This window comes from Carassius carassius, chromosome 34 (genome assembly GCF_963082965.1).
Source record: "Carassius carassius chromosome 34, fCarCar2.1, whole genome shotgun sequence".
Lineage (NCBI taxonomy): Eukaryota > Metazoa > Chordata > Actinopteri > Cypriniformes > Cyprinidae > Carassius > Carassius carassius.
In genome coordinates, this window is record NC_081788.1 from 26,042,764 (window position 1) to 26,059,184 (window position 16,421).

The 16,421-nt window shown below is 35.4% G+C and overlaps 1 protein-coding gene across 1 annotated transcript in view; it reads right to left on the minus strand.

Annotated features, from left to right (window-relative positions):
* The window catches only part of LOC132114874 (OTU domain-containing protein 5-A-like), a 28,389-nt gene that overhangs the window by 11,067 nt on the left and 901 nt on the right, over window positions 1–16,421 (minus strand). Inside the window, exon 2 of the mRNA XM_059523247.1 lies at window positions 14,923–15,016. Coding sequence (XP_059379230.1) covers window positions 14,923–15,016 — 94 coding nt within the window. The remainder of the gene's footprint in view (window positions 1–14,922; window positions 15,017–16,421) is intronic.

The window sequence follows — 16,421 nt, forward strand, 5'->3', positions numbered from 1 at the left end:
TTTCTGAAGCCTTCGCCTTCAACTACATTAACGGGCCTCATATCCATAGCGACAAACTCCACTATGGCATCTGTTATCTCTCTCTTTCTTTTCTCTGTTAACGGTTTTCGGAATTGCAGGATCTGCTGTGAAGTTTTGGGTTTTGTTGAGCATGTTGATGGCTGCGATACCTGTGGATGTACCTATAAACAAATTATTATTAGCCTGTGCTGCTGTATGTTTTTAAATAGTGTCGTATTTGCAATTAGCCTATTTATCATAGCAAATTAAGCGCATAAAAGCAGTTTTTTTTTTTGTTTGTTTTTTTTTTGCCGCGTGCTACTTACAGAACTCAGGTGATTTTTCAAACTTGTGGTGCTGTTGTGGTAGGCCAGTTTCAAATCGCATATTTGACACACTGCCTTTGTCTTGTCATCCTCACTTAATTTAAAGTGCTCCCAAACAGCTGAGGTCTTGGGCATTTTGTACCTATTCAGTATGAGATGAAATAAATCACTACGTTCGCCAACGGGCGGTTCAAGCATGAGTGAGAATGAGTCCGCGACGGAAGTCACGTGTTGAAAAAAAAAAAAAAGAATATTCGAATCTCAAAACTGAAAATCGAATGCCACCCCACCGAACGAATATTCGAATATTCGATTATTCTAGTACAGCCCTAGTATCAACTGCAGTGAAAACATGACTAGCCCACTGCAACGATCACCTTGCAAATAGGACGTTTTCCAACACTAAAAGAGAGCGGATGACCACTCTGCAGCCAGCGCACAAGCTTGATGAGAAGAGTTTGACAGTCAATTAAAAATAGCGGTATAGAGAAATTCACTGGGTAGGTCTACCATGAAAGAGCGATGCCGCTGATAGAATTCATGAGAAATGAGAAGAGTAAAGGTCCACCAAGCAAGAGAAAAACCACAAGCTCAGTTCCACCAATGTAGGCCACAGATAGTGTCTCAATTCTGAGAAAGAGGCAGGCCCAGCTTACAAAACAGAGAGCTTAGACCTGCCCTTGAGGTCTGGCGGTCATCGATAAGGTTTATCCTCCAAAAGCAGAGCCGCTGTGACATCACAATGAGCTAAATTAGAAGAATCGAATTTGAAGATTCCCAGAAACTTTACACACCCTACGTGAGTTTAGGAGCTTCATTCACATATTTCAGCAGCAATAACGTGTCACATGTAAACAACACGGATGCTTTAAAGAGAAATGCAATTGCCAATTTGAAAAGAAGCTCAGTAATAAACAACAGCAACCCATACCAAACTAGTGGGGTTCAAAATATGAAAACCCACAGTTAAAATCGGCTGCTGTCATGAAAGTATATTCTAAAGCAAAATATTAATATTTCAATTCAAATTCTCAATCAAATTGTGTTTACCTATTTGATTACTAGTGGTCACTGATTTTTGGATCCCAATGTATATTGTGCAAATGTATGTTATTAAATCAATAAACTATGGTTGGGTCGATAGACGATGCCATGGCTGATAGACATCACGATGTTGCGCCAGCATCTTGAGTTGATTTATGACCATATAGATCAATACATATTGATTCTCAAACACAATGAGGGGGATCAGATCACAAACGTATTTCAAAGTACACCTAGTGCTTTCCAAAGCTGAAGAAGTACAGTAAGATTTCAAAGAATGGCTTATGTACGGACTGAACTGAGTTACATTAGTGTCAGAAAATTCAGCCGATGATCATGAGGGTGTTGAGTAACACAGAGCTTACTATTGCTCCAGAAGCACACAGACGGTTACATATACTCATTCATGCTCACGAGACGGTCTACTGGCATGCTCCATGCAGGACATAGATGACCACTGAAAATCCAGTGTAAACTCCAGACTTGAATTATGTGTCCATACAATTTCATCAACAGCTTGGTTTTGTAAGAAATGAGGCCAAGAGATTTTAATGACAATGTTTTCTGTACACTGGCAAGAGAATATGCAGCTCTTACAGTCTTAATGGTGTCTAGGTGAAAGTTGGGGAGACTTGGCTGAACATCTGCCTTCCAGGTGTGCAAAAGTTCACTGTGCAGCTATGACTGAGAAAACTAAGTTAAAGGGTGCAGACGGTCTTATCACAACCACCGTCTGCCAGTCAAGTGATTGAGACCATTTACAACGGAGTTTCAAAACAGTTTTCGTTTAAACGGACATTATAAACAGCATTTGCAATAGATATCGTAACATGCTTCTTGACTTTTGCTCTACAGCTCATTGTCAGACAACTTAAGCTTGCTGGTTTAGGCAGGATCAAACTAGTCAACATCCTCAAAATCTATACCATTTCCCGTCTCACAGAAACCAAAAAGATGTTACATGAGCGATGCTTATGTTGAGACCTGTACTTTCCTGTCCTAGAAGGGGTAGATCAATGAAATGAAAAGAAATCTAGTAGCAACCAGTGATGCCAGCATGGCTTCAAACTTTGCTCCATGTTTGCCACAAAGCCAGAGTACATGATGTCCAGGAGTGGAATAGTATGCGGGACCAATAAAAAGACCTATGGTTTTCACATTTCACATCCACAATCATCCAGTGCGCTGATCTGCTTTGATCTGACTGATTTGAAGATTAATGAAAGTTTAAAATTCATTACTTCAAGTTAAAAAAAAAAAAAAAATGTAAGTTCACATCAACAAAAGCAACAGATAGGCACTGCATTTTACTCATCATCAGCTATTTTCAAGATCAAAGCCACCTTTAAAGTGTTTCGGAGGGAATTTACACAAGGTCTTTTTTCTGATCGGATATCCGATCAGAGAAAACACATGAAGTGACCAGGTGCAAACAGGCTCTAATAATACTAAACATGCTGCCGCTTGTCATTAAAGGGATAGTTCACCCCAAAATTTTTATTCTGTCATTATTTACTCACTCTGTGTCACTCAATGTGGTCCCAAACCTGTATTTCTTTCTTTCTTGTGCTGAACACAAAAGAAGATATTTTGAAGAATGTGGGTAACCAAAAGTTGCTGGTCCCCATTGAATTTGATAGTAGGAAAAAAATACTATGGAAGTCACTGGGGACCAGCAAGTGCTGGGTTACCCACATTCTTTCAAGTTCAACAGAAGAAAGAAACTCTTAAGAATGAGTAAATGAAAAACCACTCACTGCTCTTGACTGAAGAACTTCAATGCAGTTGCTTTAACTCTTTCGCCACTAGCATTTTTGAAAAAACTTGCCAGCTATCGCCAGCATTTTTCATGATTTTCACAAAAATTTCATGGCCCCCAGAATATTTTGTTTTATGAATATATAGAACAGAGCCTCTACTTTTAAACAAACAATAAAATAAATCAGTTTTATTCTAGCTTCAAGCATTCTTTTTTTTTCTTTTTTTTTTATCAACACTTGAATGTAGATAAGTTTAATAAAAAAAAAGCAACATTTTGACTTAAAAAAAAAAATCACTTTTTTCTTCTTTTTTTTTTGTCAAATACTACATCTTGATCATCTTCAGTAGGATGATCAAAGCAAAGATGCAGTAGATCGCTTACACAAACACCCCCAAACCTTGTGCAGTATTTACCACTTCCTGGAGCGACATTTCACACGGTAACATTAGGCAGTTCTCATTTAAATGCGGTTTATTGTTAACAATTGCATCGTTTTTCATATGCATGTGCATACATGTGAGTTTGCTTGTTTCATCGTCTTCCTCACATGAGTTTTTGATTGGCACATTCTAGACTCATTCAGGAGATGCATAATAACACTCCCGAAAGTATAACAGCTAGAACACGGGAACCCAGAAAATTCTGTGTTTGGCGGGGAAAGAATTAATAAAAATCAATGTATAATTTATACAGTGAAGTGTATATAGTGTTTCATTTTTATATTTGTTATCTCTTGCTAAATACACCTACTGTCCCTGAAATACATTTGTTTTATTTGTATACAATGACAAAGATTTGTATCTTCACCCACTTTGGCCTGCCATTCTTTTTTATGTTATATTTTGTTACCCTGTAATCATACAAAATAATAAAACCAACATGATAAAAGAATTGTGATTTTCCAAAAAAAAATTGTGATATGATTTTTTGTCATATCACCCATCCCTAGGTTGAACTATCCTTTTAACCCCTTCGCCTTTCCCGCTCCATCAAATCATGTTTTGGCATTTCTGGCATCTGATCTACAATCACAAGATGACGAACTGCAAAAGGAGAGGAATGCAGCCCAGACAGCTTTGTTTACAACTGAAGCAGGTATCTGGAAGAGATCCTACGGTGCGTGCAGAGGAAAATAAACAGGACTTTCGTTGGAATGCACTTTGCATACGCAGGGGATTTTATTTAGACATGTGAGGTAGAGGGTTAGTGTTGCTCCAGGTGAGACAGGAGCAACACTTAACGTCTGCCAGGGCGCCTCAGACAGATCAGAGAAAATAACACTTGTTCCTGAAATAGCATCTTGCTTGAGGGGAAAGTGAAAACAACAACTGACTTGACAAAAGGAAGTTCATATATTTAAACCAAATTCTGAAGAAATGGACAGAAAAGCCTAGATGACACATATAAAAGGGTTTTGTTGCAATACCCTCTACAAAAGTTCTTTGAAAGTGTTAAAATAAAGCAAGAAGCAGCTGTAGGCTGTGCATTGCAACTAAAAGTTTGATCAAACATCACTACATAATAAATTACACATATAACGTTTATATTTATTATACTAAATTTAAATTTGTTTAAATTGTACTATTTTTGTTATGTACTTTTGCCATTTCCATATATATACACAAACATACATATATATATATATATATATATATATATATATATATATATATATATATATATATATATTCAATTTATTTTTATTTAGCAGTAGTTAGCTTTTTAAGTTTAAGTATTTCATATAATATATTTTATTTCAGCTTCATTTCATTTACCAAAAACTATTTTTAAGTTTAAGTTAACAATAACAGCATCCTCGCAATCATCAAGCATCATGAAGACGACACTTGCTAATGATTTTTCCAGTATAAACAATTATTCTATTGAGGAGTTGATTAGCATAGCTGTAGATAAATACACGTGTAGAAGTACACAATGCAAATGATGTTAGGTTAAAAGTTTTTTTTAGGTTAAAAATGACTTTGAACATGGCTCATTAAATAAGATTTTAGAGCCATAACTATGCTTTTTAAATATTTATTCAAATACAAAACTTTATGACAGTATATCAACATTTTGCCTGGAAAAATGGAGTCTTTAGTCAAATGCACAGCCGGCCCCATTGCATTTCAGAAGAAATGTGCAAATCCAAGCCAAAAACAAACAGGTGCATTGTTACTTGAACATACATTCAACTTCCTCCAGTGTAAGATTACGATCCACCGTGTAACTTTAATCTTCAATGGATGGCTGGAAAAATAACATATTTAAACAGGCTCTAGTTACAGTAGAAGAATCTGAACCTTTTAACCCACTGACCTGTGGACAAGCATTCACATCAGACGGCTGAGCTATTAACGGCCAAAGTCTGTAAACTACAACGGTTAAACTGTTTTGAAGAGTCTAATTAGTGTTTGTTTAGCTGGCCGGGTCAGGTCACCCCACTCTTGAGAGTAAATAGCCAGTGTGTGTGTTAGTAATGGTGTCAACTGCTTCCCCGTTCACTAAAGACCAGGTCGAGCTCTGGATAGAGGGGAGGTGCTCTGGATAACAAGCAGAGCAGCACTGGAAAGGACAGTGAATGCTTGGAGCTAGGGCAGGGATCTAACACATGACACGGTTTCCCACGTATCATAAAGGTGACCCTGGACCATAAAACCAGTCTTAAGTCACAGGGCTATATTTTTTAGCAATAGCCAAAATTATAGCAAATTTATAGATTTTCCTTTTATGACAAAAAAATCATTAGGATATTAAGTAAAGATCATGTTCCTTGAAGATATTTAGTAAATTTCCTACCGTAAATATATCAAAACTAAATTTTTGATTAGTAATATGCATTGCTAAGAATTCATTTGAACAACTTCAAAGGCGATTTTTTTTGCACCCTCAGATTTCAAAATAGTAGTATCTCGGCCAAATATTGCCAAATTGTAATTAATCACACATCAATGGAAAGCTTTCAGATGATGCATAAATCTCAATTTCGAAAAATGTACACTTAAGACTGGTTATGTGGTCCAGGGTTTCAAAGGAGAAGTGCATTCCCAACTACAATTACATCAGCACAGAATACCTGCAAAGTTTTCGACAGGATGTGGTGATTCAGACTTAGTGATTCACAACAAAACTGTTTTTATAATTGGGACGTGGCCTTATAAAACCACACTAAAGTGGTGTATTACAACAGTTGTTGAAGGGTGTAGATTGGTGGATTCCTCTACTTTCAGCCAATCGAATGGCAAATGTGTGAAACCACAAAATCTTTTGAGAGCTTTTCTTTGCAATACCAATACTGAAACCGCAGCGGCAGAATTCTCACTATCAAACCGAAAACACAGATGTGTGTGTGAACATGTGTCCACATTAGTGCTCATTTTCTGTAAAAATGCAACATACTCCCACCTGATGTGGTATAATATGACGGGTCTGATCAGAAACTGTCAAAACGAAGTAGCCTGCGGACACTCATTATTTCCATTTATTTTCCTAAATTCATGCCAGTTGGGTTGATATTTTCCAGTCTAAAGTTTGAACATAATCGGTTTCTCCTGATCTTAAATGATCTAAAGACTTCTGCTTGAATGCGTGATATAAGTTTTGTAGATAAATTTAAATTGTAGGCAAATGTGCATTTTTCTTCTGTTGTTGTAAATAGCTTCGCATATAATTTCATAAATAGTATATAAAAAATCTTTAGGCTTGAGAGTGAAAAATCAGTCTATAAATGTCCATCTCTGTATACGCAAAATCCTTCAATACTGTTTAAAAGCTTCCCAGGATTAGGGCTGGACGATATGGAGCAAAAACTACTGCAAAAACAAATATGCCAAATATTACATGTTTAGGGCCCTATGAAACGTTTTATTTTTTTCTCCACCATATGTTTTATTCTTACCTAATTCTGTGTTTTAGCATGTGTAATTATTTAAATGCATAAAAACAACTTAATTGGTTAAAAAAAAAATATTCTTAAAATAGCCTTATGTGAAATGTTTTTTTCCCCTTCAGAAATTCTGTGTATTTACATTTTTCTGGTAGTCAAATGAAGGCATAAAACATTTATTTAATTTATCTTTTAATTATTTAAAATTAAGCAAACTTTATTTTTTTGGTAAACAAAGGGGATTTACTGTTAAAAATAAAACATGGAAGAAATGTTGTGTTATTATTTCTTTAAAAAATATGTTCATTTCATTTTAATAATAGTAGTAGTGGGCTATGTACATTCTGCTGAACAATAGTAATAGATTTCTGGCAAATACTTTTATTTTGACGGGTAACCGTACCTTTACAGGTCTGTGTATGTGATACTACGGTTTATGATGTGATATATGATGCTGGTTTTACTCAAATCAAACAGTCAGATGCTCATGAAGTGATTCTCAGTGCAGTTCTAGAGAAGTTTCTCATGTGTTCACGTCTTTATTTAGTGAGAGGAAAGACGCTGAAATCAGCGAGAGCGTCACGCGCGCTTCCGTGTGTTTAATGAATGAAGACCCGCTTCTGCGCCATTCATTAACACAGACACGCAGAACATGCAGGATTCATATTTAAATAGACTTTTCCGGGTTAATATTTGCAGATATTAGTCTAGATCGCGATTTGATTTAAGTGCATGACCTACTTTTGATTAATTCATTCAAAATTTGACAAACTCCGTGACATTCCGCGTAAAACTGTAAATTACGTTTTTATGACTGGATTCTGCGATTCCGTCCGCGTTTTCTGCATCGCGGAAATCATTGGGCCCTACAGTAGACATCTGCCTGCTGTTCGTCCTACGCCTTAAAACCGAAGTATCTCCATATAATGGAGCCAGCTGTCCTTTTTTTTTTAAGACTTTGTTTTTTAGACTAGTTCTGTACACGCGAGGGGAGGGGGGACAAAAACAAGGAGGCGGGGGCGAGCACAGCACAGAGAAGGCAAAGAAGCAAAGTGGCGGAATCAGAATTAAATATAAACAATATATCTATATATACGATGTGTCAAAATCCATATCGTGTTTAAAAATATCTCTATATATTTTAAATATCGAGATATCGCCCACCCCTACCCAGGATGCAGGTTTTTCAAGAACTTTCAGAGCATAAAATATAAGATAGATGGAATATAGTACTGAAGAATAAGAAGGTTTGGCCAAACGTTCAACAGGTAGTTTACAACACCACCATAAATTAACATTCAATAGACCTCAGGATCTAAGCCTCTGTGAGATTAAATACCTTGGAAAATCATTTGCAAACCAATTTGCAAACATTGCATAAGCATTTGCACGCTAGCATGCGCCTCTTTACTGCAAACTCTGAACTATGAATGTCAGGTTTGGTTGTGTTAAACAAAGGTAACCCAGAGTCATGGGTGGAAGGTGACATGCAGAAATCATGTTATTCTTCAAAATGCTAATAAATTATGCATTAAATCGATCAGAAGTGACAATAAAGACATTTATAATGTTACCTAATATTTCTATTTCAAATAAATGCTGTTCTTTGAACTTCTATTCATCAAAGAATCAGAAAATAAGGATGCATCACGATTTCCAAAATAATATGAAGCAATGTTAAGAGTTTGCGACACTGATGATAATAATAAGAAATGTTTCATGAGCAGAAAATCAGCATATTAGAATGATTTCTGAATGATCATGTGACACTGAAGACTGGAGTAATGATGCTAAAAATTCAGCTTTGTATCAGGAATATATTACAATTTAAAAAATAAAAGTTATTTTAAGCTGTGATAATTTTCACAATATTACAGTTTTTACTGTATTTTTTTATCAAATAAATGCAGCCTCGGTGAGCAAAACTCTCTTTCCATACTGTTGAGTGGTAATGTAAGATTGTTTAGACATACAGGAATAGAACAGAGGTAATCATGGGAATTAAACACTGCTTTCCTGACCTGCTTTTTTTTTTTTTTTTTTTTTTTTAAATCTGGCAACCAAAACAGAATCAAAACAATGAGGTTGACCAGGATAATAAGGGCAAAATCTCTTAGCAGAGATCTGGTTTGTTACTGGTTTTACAGAAGCTTGAGTAGTTTGGCCGCAGTAAGTTTATATCATAGACTGTGGTTTATATTCATCATCAAAAACTGTAACATCTGTAAAAATTGTGACAACCTCATTTTTATATGGTGAAGTTTAATTATTCTCACTGTTTGAGTTTTATTTTTTTATTGATTAACACTGGTCTACCATAGTAGCAAACATTTAGATCATGACAAACATGGTAAGAAAAAAAACACATATAGAAGGAACCTCAATACCATGGTAAAATTTTAACTATATGATTAGGTATTTTTTATGAAAAACAATAGTCTAAATATATCTAGTATAAATGCAGAAACACCATAGCTTAATAACAGAAAAATATTGTAACTATATTCCATTACTCATTTAACACATGTCTAAATTAATAATACAGGAACATTTTATATGAAAATCCTATATTTTTGTCACAATACCATGGTGAAGCTAGGATTATGCCGTTTCGTTCCGCTTTTGGTGCATGAACATTAACATTATATCGAACATTTATCAAATTCATTTTATCTAGGAAAATTATATTGTGATAATTAGAGTTATCAATTTATGGTCCAGCCCTAGTTCAAAGCAAAATATAAAGCTAAATTTAAGGAGCAAGAAACTAGTTAGTTAGTAGTAGTTAAATGTCAAAATGTCATAATGTTAAGTGTCAAAACAGGGTCTCCAAATATTCTAATATTCGTATCTATTACTTCAAATCAACAGCGTCCTGTACGAAACTATCCTAGCCTTGGTTATGATGATCTGTGAGCACATTATTACCATCTGGCCGGATATATAACATGTATTGTTTGACACGAGTGATTGTTTGGAGATGGATAGTTTCACACCTGTGGTGTAAGAACTGTGGCACAATGTCCCTGATGGGAACGCTTCATGTAGGTCAACACATCACATTGCCGGTCTATCCAATCCTGTATAAAACTCACTCAAGGGACAAGGACCTCTGTACATTAATGAGAACAGGAAAAAGATTCATGAAACGAATGTGTGCATGCAAGAGAAAGAGGAGACAGATTAGAACAGCAAGAAAAGGAAACCGAGACATGAAAGAGAGAATGAAAAAGGAAACCGGGTAAGATGCCACTCAATGGTGGTTTCAGAGACAGTAGCTAAACATTTTAAGGGAAAAATCCCAGTAAACAAATATAATTTTATGTATATGACATCCACTACAGCAACTAGATGCATTTTCAGTTAAATTAAAAAAGAAATGCATTACTGAATTAAAATTCAATTGTATGGTACTGAAAAGATCAGTCATGTTGATTTTATAGTGCCATAAATAACCACTACAAAATAGGAGGACAGTCAGGTAGACTTATGGGAACTGGTTAAAGGTGAACTCCATAGTTGCTTGGGTGTAACATCACACCTTGAGTGGTCAGAATGGCTTTTAATGATATGTCCACTGTAGTGGACACTAGAGGGTTAATTTATGACCAAGATAAGCAGAAAGGCAAGAAACTAAAATATAAAGTTAAAACTTAAGTGTAACAGAGCACTACTTTCATAGCGTGTCACATTATACAGTGCAGAATACTTCAGATGTATAGCGCCACCCAGAGGGAAGCTCTGGTATCTGCTCAGAAACTCATTTTACTACAGGCACATGTACATTACTGTTAAATTGGCCTAAGGTTGATCATTATCAGTTTTGATAAACCAAAAATATATTTTGATGAATTTTATGCTCCTAGTCAACAAAAGAAAAGAAATTTGCAAACTAATTAATTCCATAAAATTATCTCTTCCTGAATCCTCAATGAAAAAACAGTAGGTATTGAGTCAGAACTGAATGGAAGTTTGCAGTGGAATCAAGTAGGATAAGTGATGTGACATACAGCCAAGTATGGTGATCCATTCTCAGAATTCATGCTCTGCATTTAACCCATCCAAAGTGCACACACACAGCAGTGAACACACACAGTGAACACACACACACACACTGTGAACACACACCCGGAGCAGTGGGCAGCCGTTTATGCTGCGGCGCCCGGGGAGCAGTTGGGGGTTCAGTGCCTGGTATTGCTAGCCCAAGACTCGAACCCACAACCTTAGGGTTAGGAGTCAAACTCTCCAACCACTAGGCCACGACTTCCCAGATATCTAAGATCATAAAGACGTATTAAGGAAAGAAAAATAGTCTTTTTAATTAAATGTTGAGCTTTATGCATTATGAGCCATAACTAAAATAAAAATAACTAATTAAAAATAGCACATAATGCAAAGATATATATACTCACACACGAAGTGGTGTGAAAAAGTGTCCTTCCGGATTTCTTATTTGTTTCGCATGTTTGTCACACTTAAGTTTCAGATCAAACAAATTTAAATATTAGTAATAGAAAACACAACATGCAGTTTTTAAATGAAGGTTCTATTATTAAAGGAAAACAAAATCCAAAACTACATGGCCCTGTGTGAAAGAGTGTTTGCCCCCTAAAACTAATAACTGGTTGGGCCACCCTTAGCAGCAACAACTGCAATCAATCGTTTTCAATAACTTGCAATGAGTCTGTTACAGCGCTGTGGAGGAATTTTGATCCACTAACCTATGCAGAATTGTTGTAATTCTGCCACATTGGAGGGTTTTCGATAGTGATGCACCGAAATGAAAATTCTGCGCCGAAACCGAAAATTTAGGATGTACTTGGCCGAAAACCGAAACTGAAGCCGAAAATGGCTTCTTTTAAAAACGTAGCCTATATATATATTGCTTGGATTTAATGGATCTGAATTGAAAAATCACAATATAATAATCAAACTTTTATTAACAGTTACATAACAAAAGATAAAATATTTTTTACAATAAATATAAATAATAATTATTCTTCAAGTTTTGTGTTCCATCAAATAAAATAGTTTTTTTTTAAATCGTGCAAAAAAAAACACAATTTTTTCCTTCTTCGGCAGGATCGTCATGACCGTTCCGTTTTAACGACTCTGAAGATTTTTGCAGAACAAATGTTACATATTGCAACTTTGCTGTCCTCTCGTATAGGGCTGTCACTTTTGTGAAAAAAAAATCCTGTTCGATTTTTGAGACATAGGCAAAGTGTTCATTGAATCGTTAGTAAATTGCCTATATTTGGCGTTGATCCGTTTTTCAATGCCAAATATAGGCAAATCCACCGACAACTAAACAGGCATTAGGGCGAACGTAAAGAGGGCGCTTGAGACGCGCACAAGTCAGCAATGTGGACTGCCATAACATCAATGAAAAACATTACTGAAGGCTACATTGATATTATGCACTAATAGGCTCTGTGTGTGTGTGTGTGTGTGTGTGTGTGTGTGTGTGTGTCAGAACCTGCAGTTGCTGTGTGACGCGCGTTCGCTGCGAGCGTATAGTGACGAGCTGGACGCGCTCCGTGAGAAGGCCGTTAAAATCGATTCCCTGTTTTCGTTTTCGAAACTTGTGTTGGTTGGTCCGATCCATTGTGCAGCTTTTGTGACAAGCTTTTTTTGATTGTGACAGCCCTTTGACATGCTTAATCTTTGATAGGCAGACGCGTGATAACAGCTCGACCGTGAGTGAAACCTAAGCGCTTGCTCACGGATGGGCGGGTGACATTCATTTTCGGTTTACGTTTTCGGCTGTTTTTTTTATTTCGGCCCGAAACCGATAATGCCATTTGGCCGAAAATTTTCGGCGGCCGAAATTTCGGTGCACCCCTAGTTTTCGAGCATGAACCGCCCTTTTAAGGTCATGCCACAGCATCTCAACAGGATTCAGGTCAGGACTTTCGACTAGGCCACTCCAAAGTCTTCATTTTGTTTTACTTCAGCCATTCAGAGGTGGACTTGCTGGTGTGTTTTGGATCATTGTCCTGCTGCAGAACCCAAGTTCACTTCAGCTTGAGGTCACGAACAGATGGCCGGACATTCTCCTTCAGGATTTTTTGGTAAACCGCAGAATTCATGGTTCCATTTATCACAGCAAGTCTTCCAGGTCCTGAAGCAGCAAAACAGCCCCAGGCCATCACACTACCACCACAGTATTTTACTGTATGATGTTCTTTTTCTGAAGTGCTGCGTTACTTTTACACCAGACTTAATGGGACACACACCTTCCAAAAGTTCAACTTTTGTCTCGTCAGTCCACAGATAATTTTCCCAAAGTCTTTGGGATCATCAAGATGTTTTCTGGCAAAAGTGAGATGAGCCTTTATGTTCTTTTTGCTCAGCAGCAGTTTTCATCTAGGAACTCTGCCATGCAGACCATTTTTGTTCAGTCTCTTTCTTATGGTGGAGTCATGAACACTGACCTTAACTGAGGCAAGTGAGGCCTGCAGTTCTCTGGATGTTGTTGTGGGGTCTTTTGTGACCTCTTGGATGAGTTTTGTGTGCTCTTGGGGTAATTGTGGTCGGCCGGCAACTCCGGGGAAGGTTCTCCACTGTTCCGTGTTTTTGTCATTTGTGAATAATGGTTTTGAAAATTGAACTCAGGTGTGATAAACCTCAGTTTTAACAGGGGGGCAAACACTTCTTCACACAGGGCCATGCAGTTTTGGATGTAGTTTTCCCTTAATAATAAAAATCTTTATTTAAAAACTGCATGTTGTGTTTAGTTGTGTTATCTTTGACTAATATTTAAATTTGTTTGGTGATCTGAAACATTCAAGTGTGACAATCATGCAAAAAAGAAGAAATCAGGAAGGAGGCCAACACTTTTTCACACCACTGTGTGTGTCTTTTTCGCCAGCACTTAACCAACTAATACTAGCACTTTTTTTTCTTTTCTTTTATATATATATATATATATATATATATATATATATATATGTATATGTATATGTATATGTATATATATGTATATATATATATATATGTATATATATGTATATGTATATATATGTATATATATGTATATGTATATATATATATATATATATATATATATATATATATATATATATATATATATTCACTGTTAAAGAGTTTGTACATTTTTTAAATTTAACTAATTATTATTTTTATTTTTATCAAGGATGACATTTTTAATGTTACAAAAGATTTATATTTCAAATAGACGTAATTCTTAATTCTAAAATGCCTATTTATCTAATAATCCTAAAAAAAATACGCATCACAGTTTTATTAAGCAGCACAACTGTTTTCAAAATTGATAATAATAAGAAATGGATTTTTTTTAGCAGCAAATCAGTATATTAGAATGATTTCTGAAGGATCATCTGACACTGAAGACTGAGCGCTGTTGCTGAATATACAGCTTTGATCACAGGAATAAATTACATTGTACAATATATTCCAATAGAAATAATATTTTTAAAATAATAATAATAATATTTTACAATATTACTGTTTTTACTGTATTTTAACCAAACGAATGCAGATTTGGTGAGCATAAGAGACTTCTTTCAAAAACATTTAAAAAACCTTATATGTCCCAAACTTTTGAACAGTAGTTTACATATAGTATAGTGTACAGATCATAACAAATCAAAACTTAAATTCGTCACAAAGGAAACTGAAGGTTAAACTAAGCACATTGCATTGTGAGATATAGTATTTCTGTGAAACAGCACATTTTAACAAAAGTAGTAGGCCTTCTGGGTATTCTGTGCATATAGAAAATGTGTATACTGTGCAGGATGAATATTTCAACATTTCAGATACAGTGAAAAACAAATTATTTGTGAAATAAATCTCTCTACACATACACACACAATTAAGACAGCATTATGCAGAGCTGTGGTTAATAGTGTACCCACCAACAGCTCTGAAGAGGCAGGCACCATCTTCCTTCATTTTTTTGATGACAAATCCTTTCTTTTCCTGGAGTGCTTTTTCAAACCAGTGTTCCTGCTGTAAAAGAGGCAGAATTTCAGAATAGACCCAGTGGGGGTACATTATAATATGATTGATAAACAGACACTTTTTCAATTGTTGCTACCATTTATTTTGCACAGCTAAAGTTCTCAAATTGTCAAGAGCACCACAAGGCAGCTCACATTTTCATGCACAAGCAACATCAAAACTCCTGTAGACATACAAGGTCATGTTTATTTATCAGATTGGTTGGTCAAAATTGATCATGCATTGGACTACATGGATTGCAGAAGATACCAATAATGTGTGTTTTCTTCAGTCATTATAAAATTAATAAACAATGATCAATGTTTGGGCAAAGATAGGTTTGTAGGTCAGAGAAATAATAATAATAACACCAATGGTCACTTCAATCTGTGTTGTATATCAAAACTCTTCAAGTAATGTTGACCAGATATTTTTTATTCTACTCACAAATGAAAACCCATTCTAAATATTCCATGGGAATCTGAAATGAATTAGCCACACAAATTGATGTTATGACTGAACAGCTCTATACAAATGGCCTAATGCCTCGTTATCTGTAATTTATATGAGGACAAGATATTAATCTGAAGGATAAATTAGATTAGATTAGAAAATTGTATTAATCCCTGTAAGGGGAAACTCATTTGCCACCATTATAAACAACACAAATAGAAACATACAAATTTGTATACAAATTCATTAAAAACCTAACTGCAGCAGGAATAAAAGACCTTCTAAATCTCTCTGCAGAGCACTGAGGCATCAATAATCTTCCACTAAATTAACTTTTAAGTCCACTAAAAAAATAGTGTAGAGGAAGACCTTTGTGAGACAAAATGATTTTTGATTTTGTCCTTAACCTAACAAGCCTAACAATGTTTAATAATATAAAACAGGCATTGATTTTATCCACTGGGAGTTTGTAAGAACATGAAATGTGGGCTTCACATACCAGTATAGTGTCAAAACTGAATTTGAAAGTTGTATCAGAAGCGATTTATTACCTTTTTTCATGAATGGGTTCATTTAACAGCCTACTACACAGAAGAAATAATTAATAATAATAATAAATAATAGTAACAAGTAATAAATTTATCTTAAGGAATATCATATAACCATATTTTTAATCCAGGTTTTAATTTATACTGTTCTATTGTGCAACATCACATATGACAAAGAATAAAATGCAATGTTTTATTGTAAACTAATTGCTATATTTTCATTTGTTTACATCTTAGAAGATTGTATACATGGTTAACGTTTTATTCTTTCATGTCATCAGACAGAATAAAATGAACAAACAAAATTAATAAAATGGAAAACACTGATTTTAGACAAACCTCTGCATCCGTAATACCATGCATGCTGAGTGCAGTCTAATGGAAGAGATGCATTACATCTTTATACTGAGAGA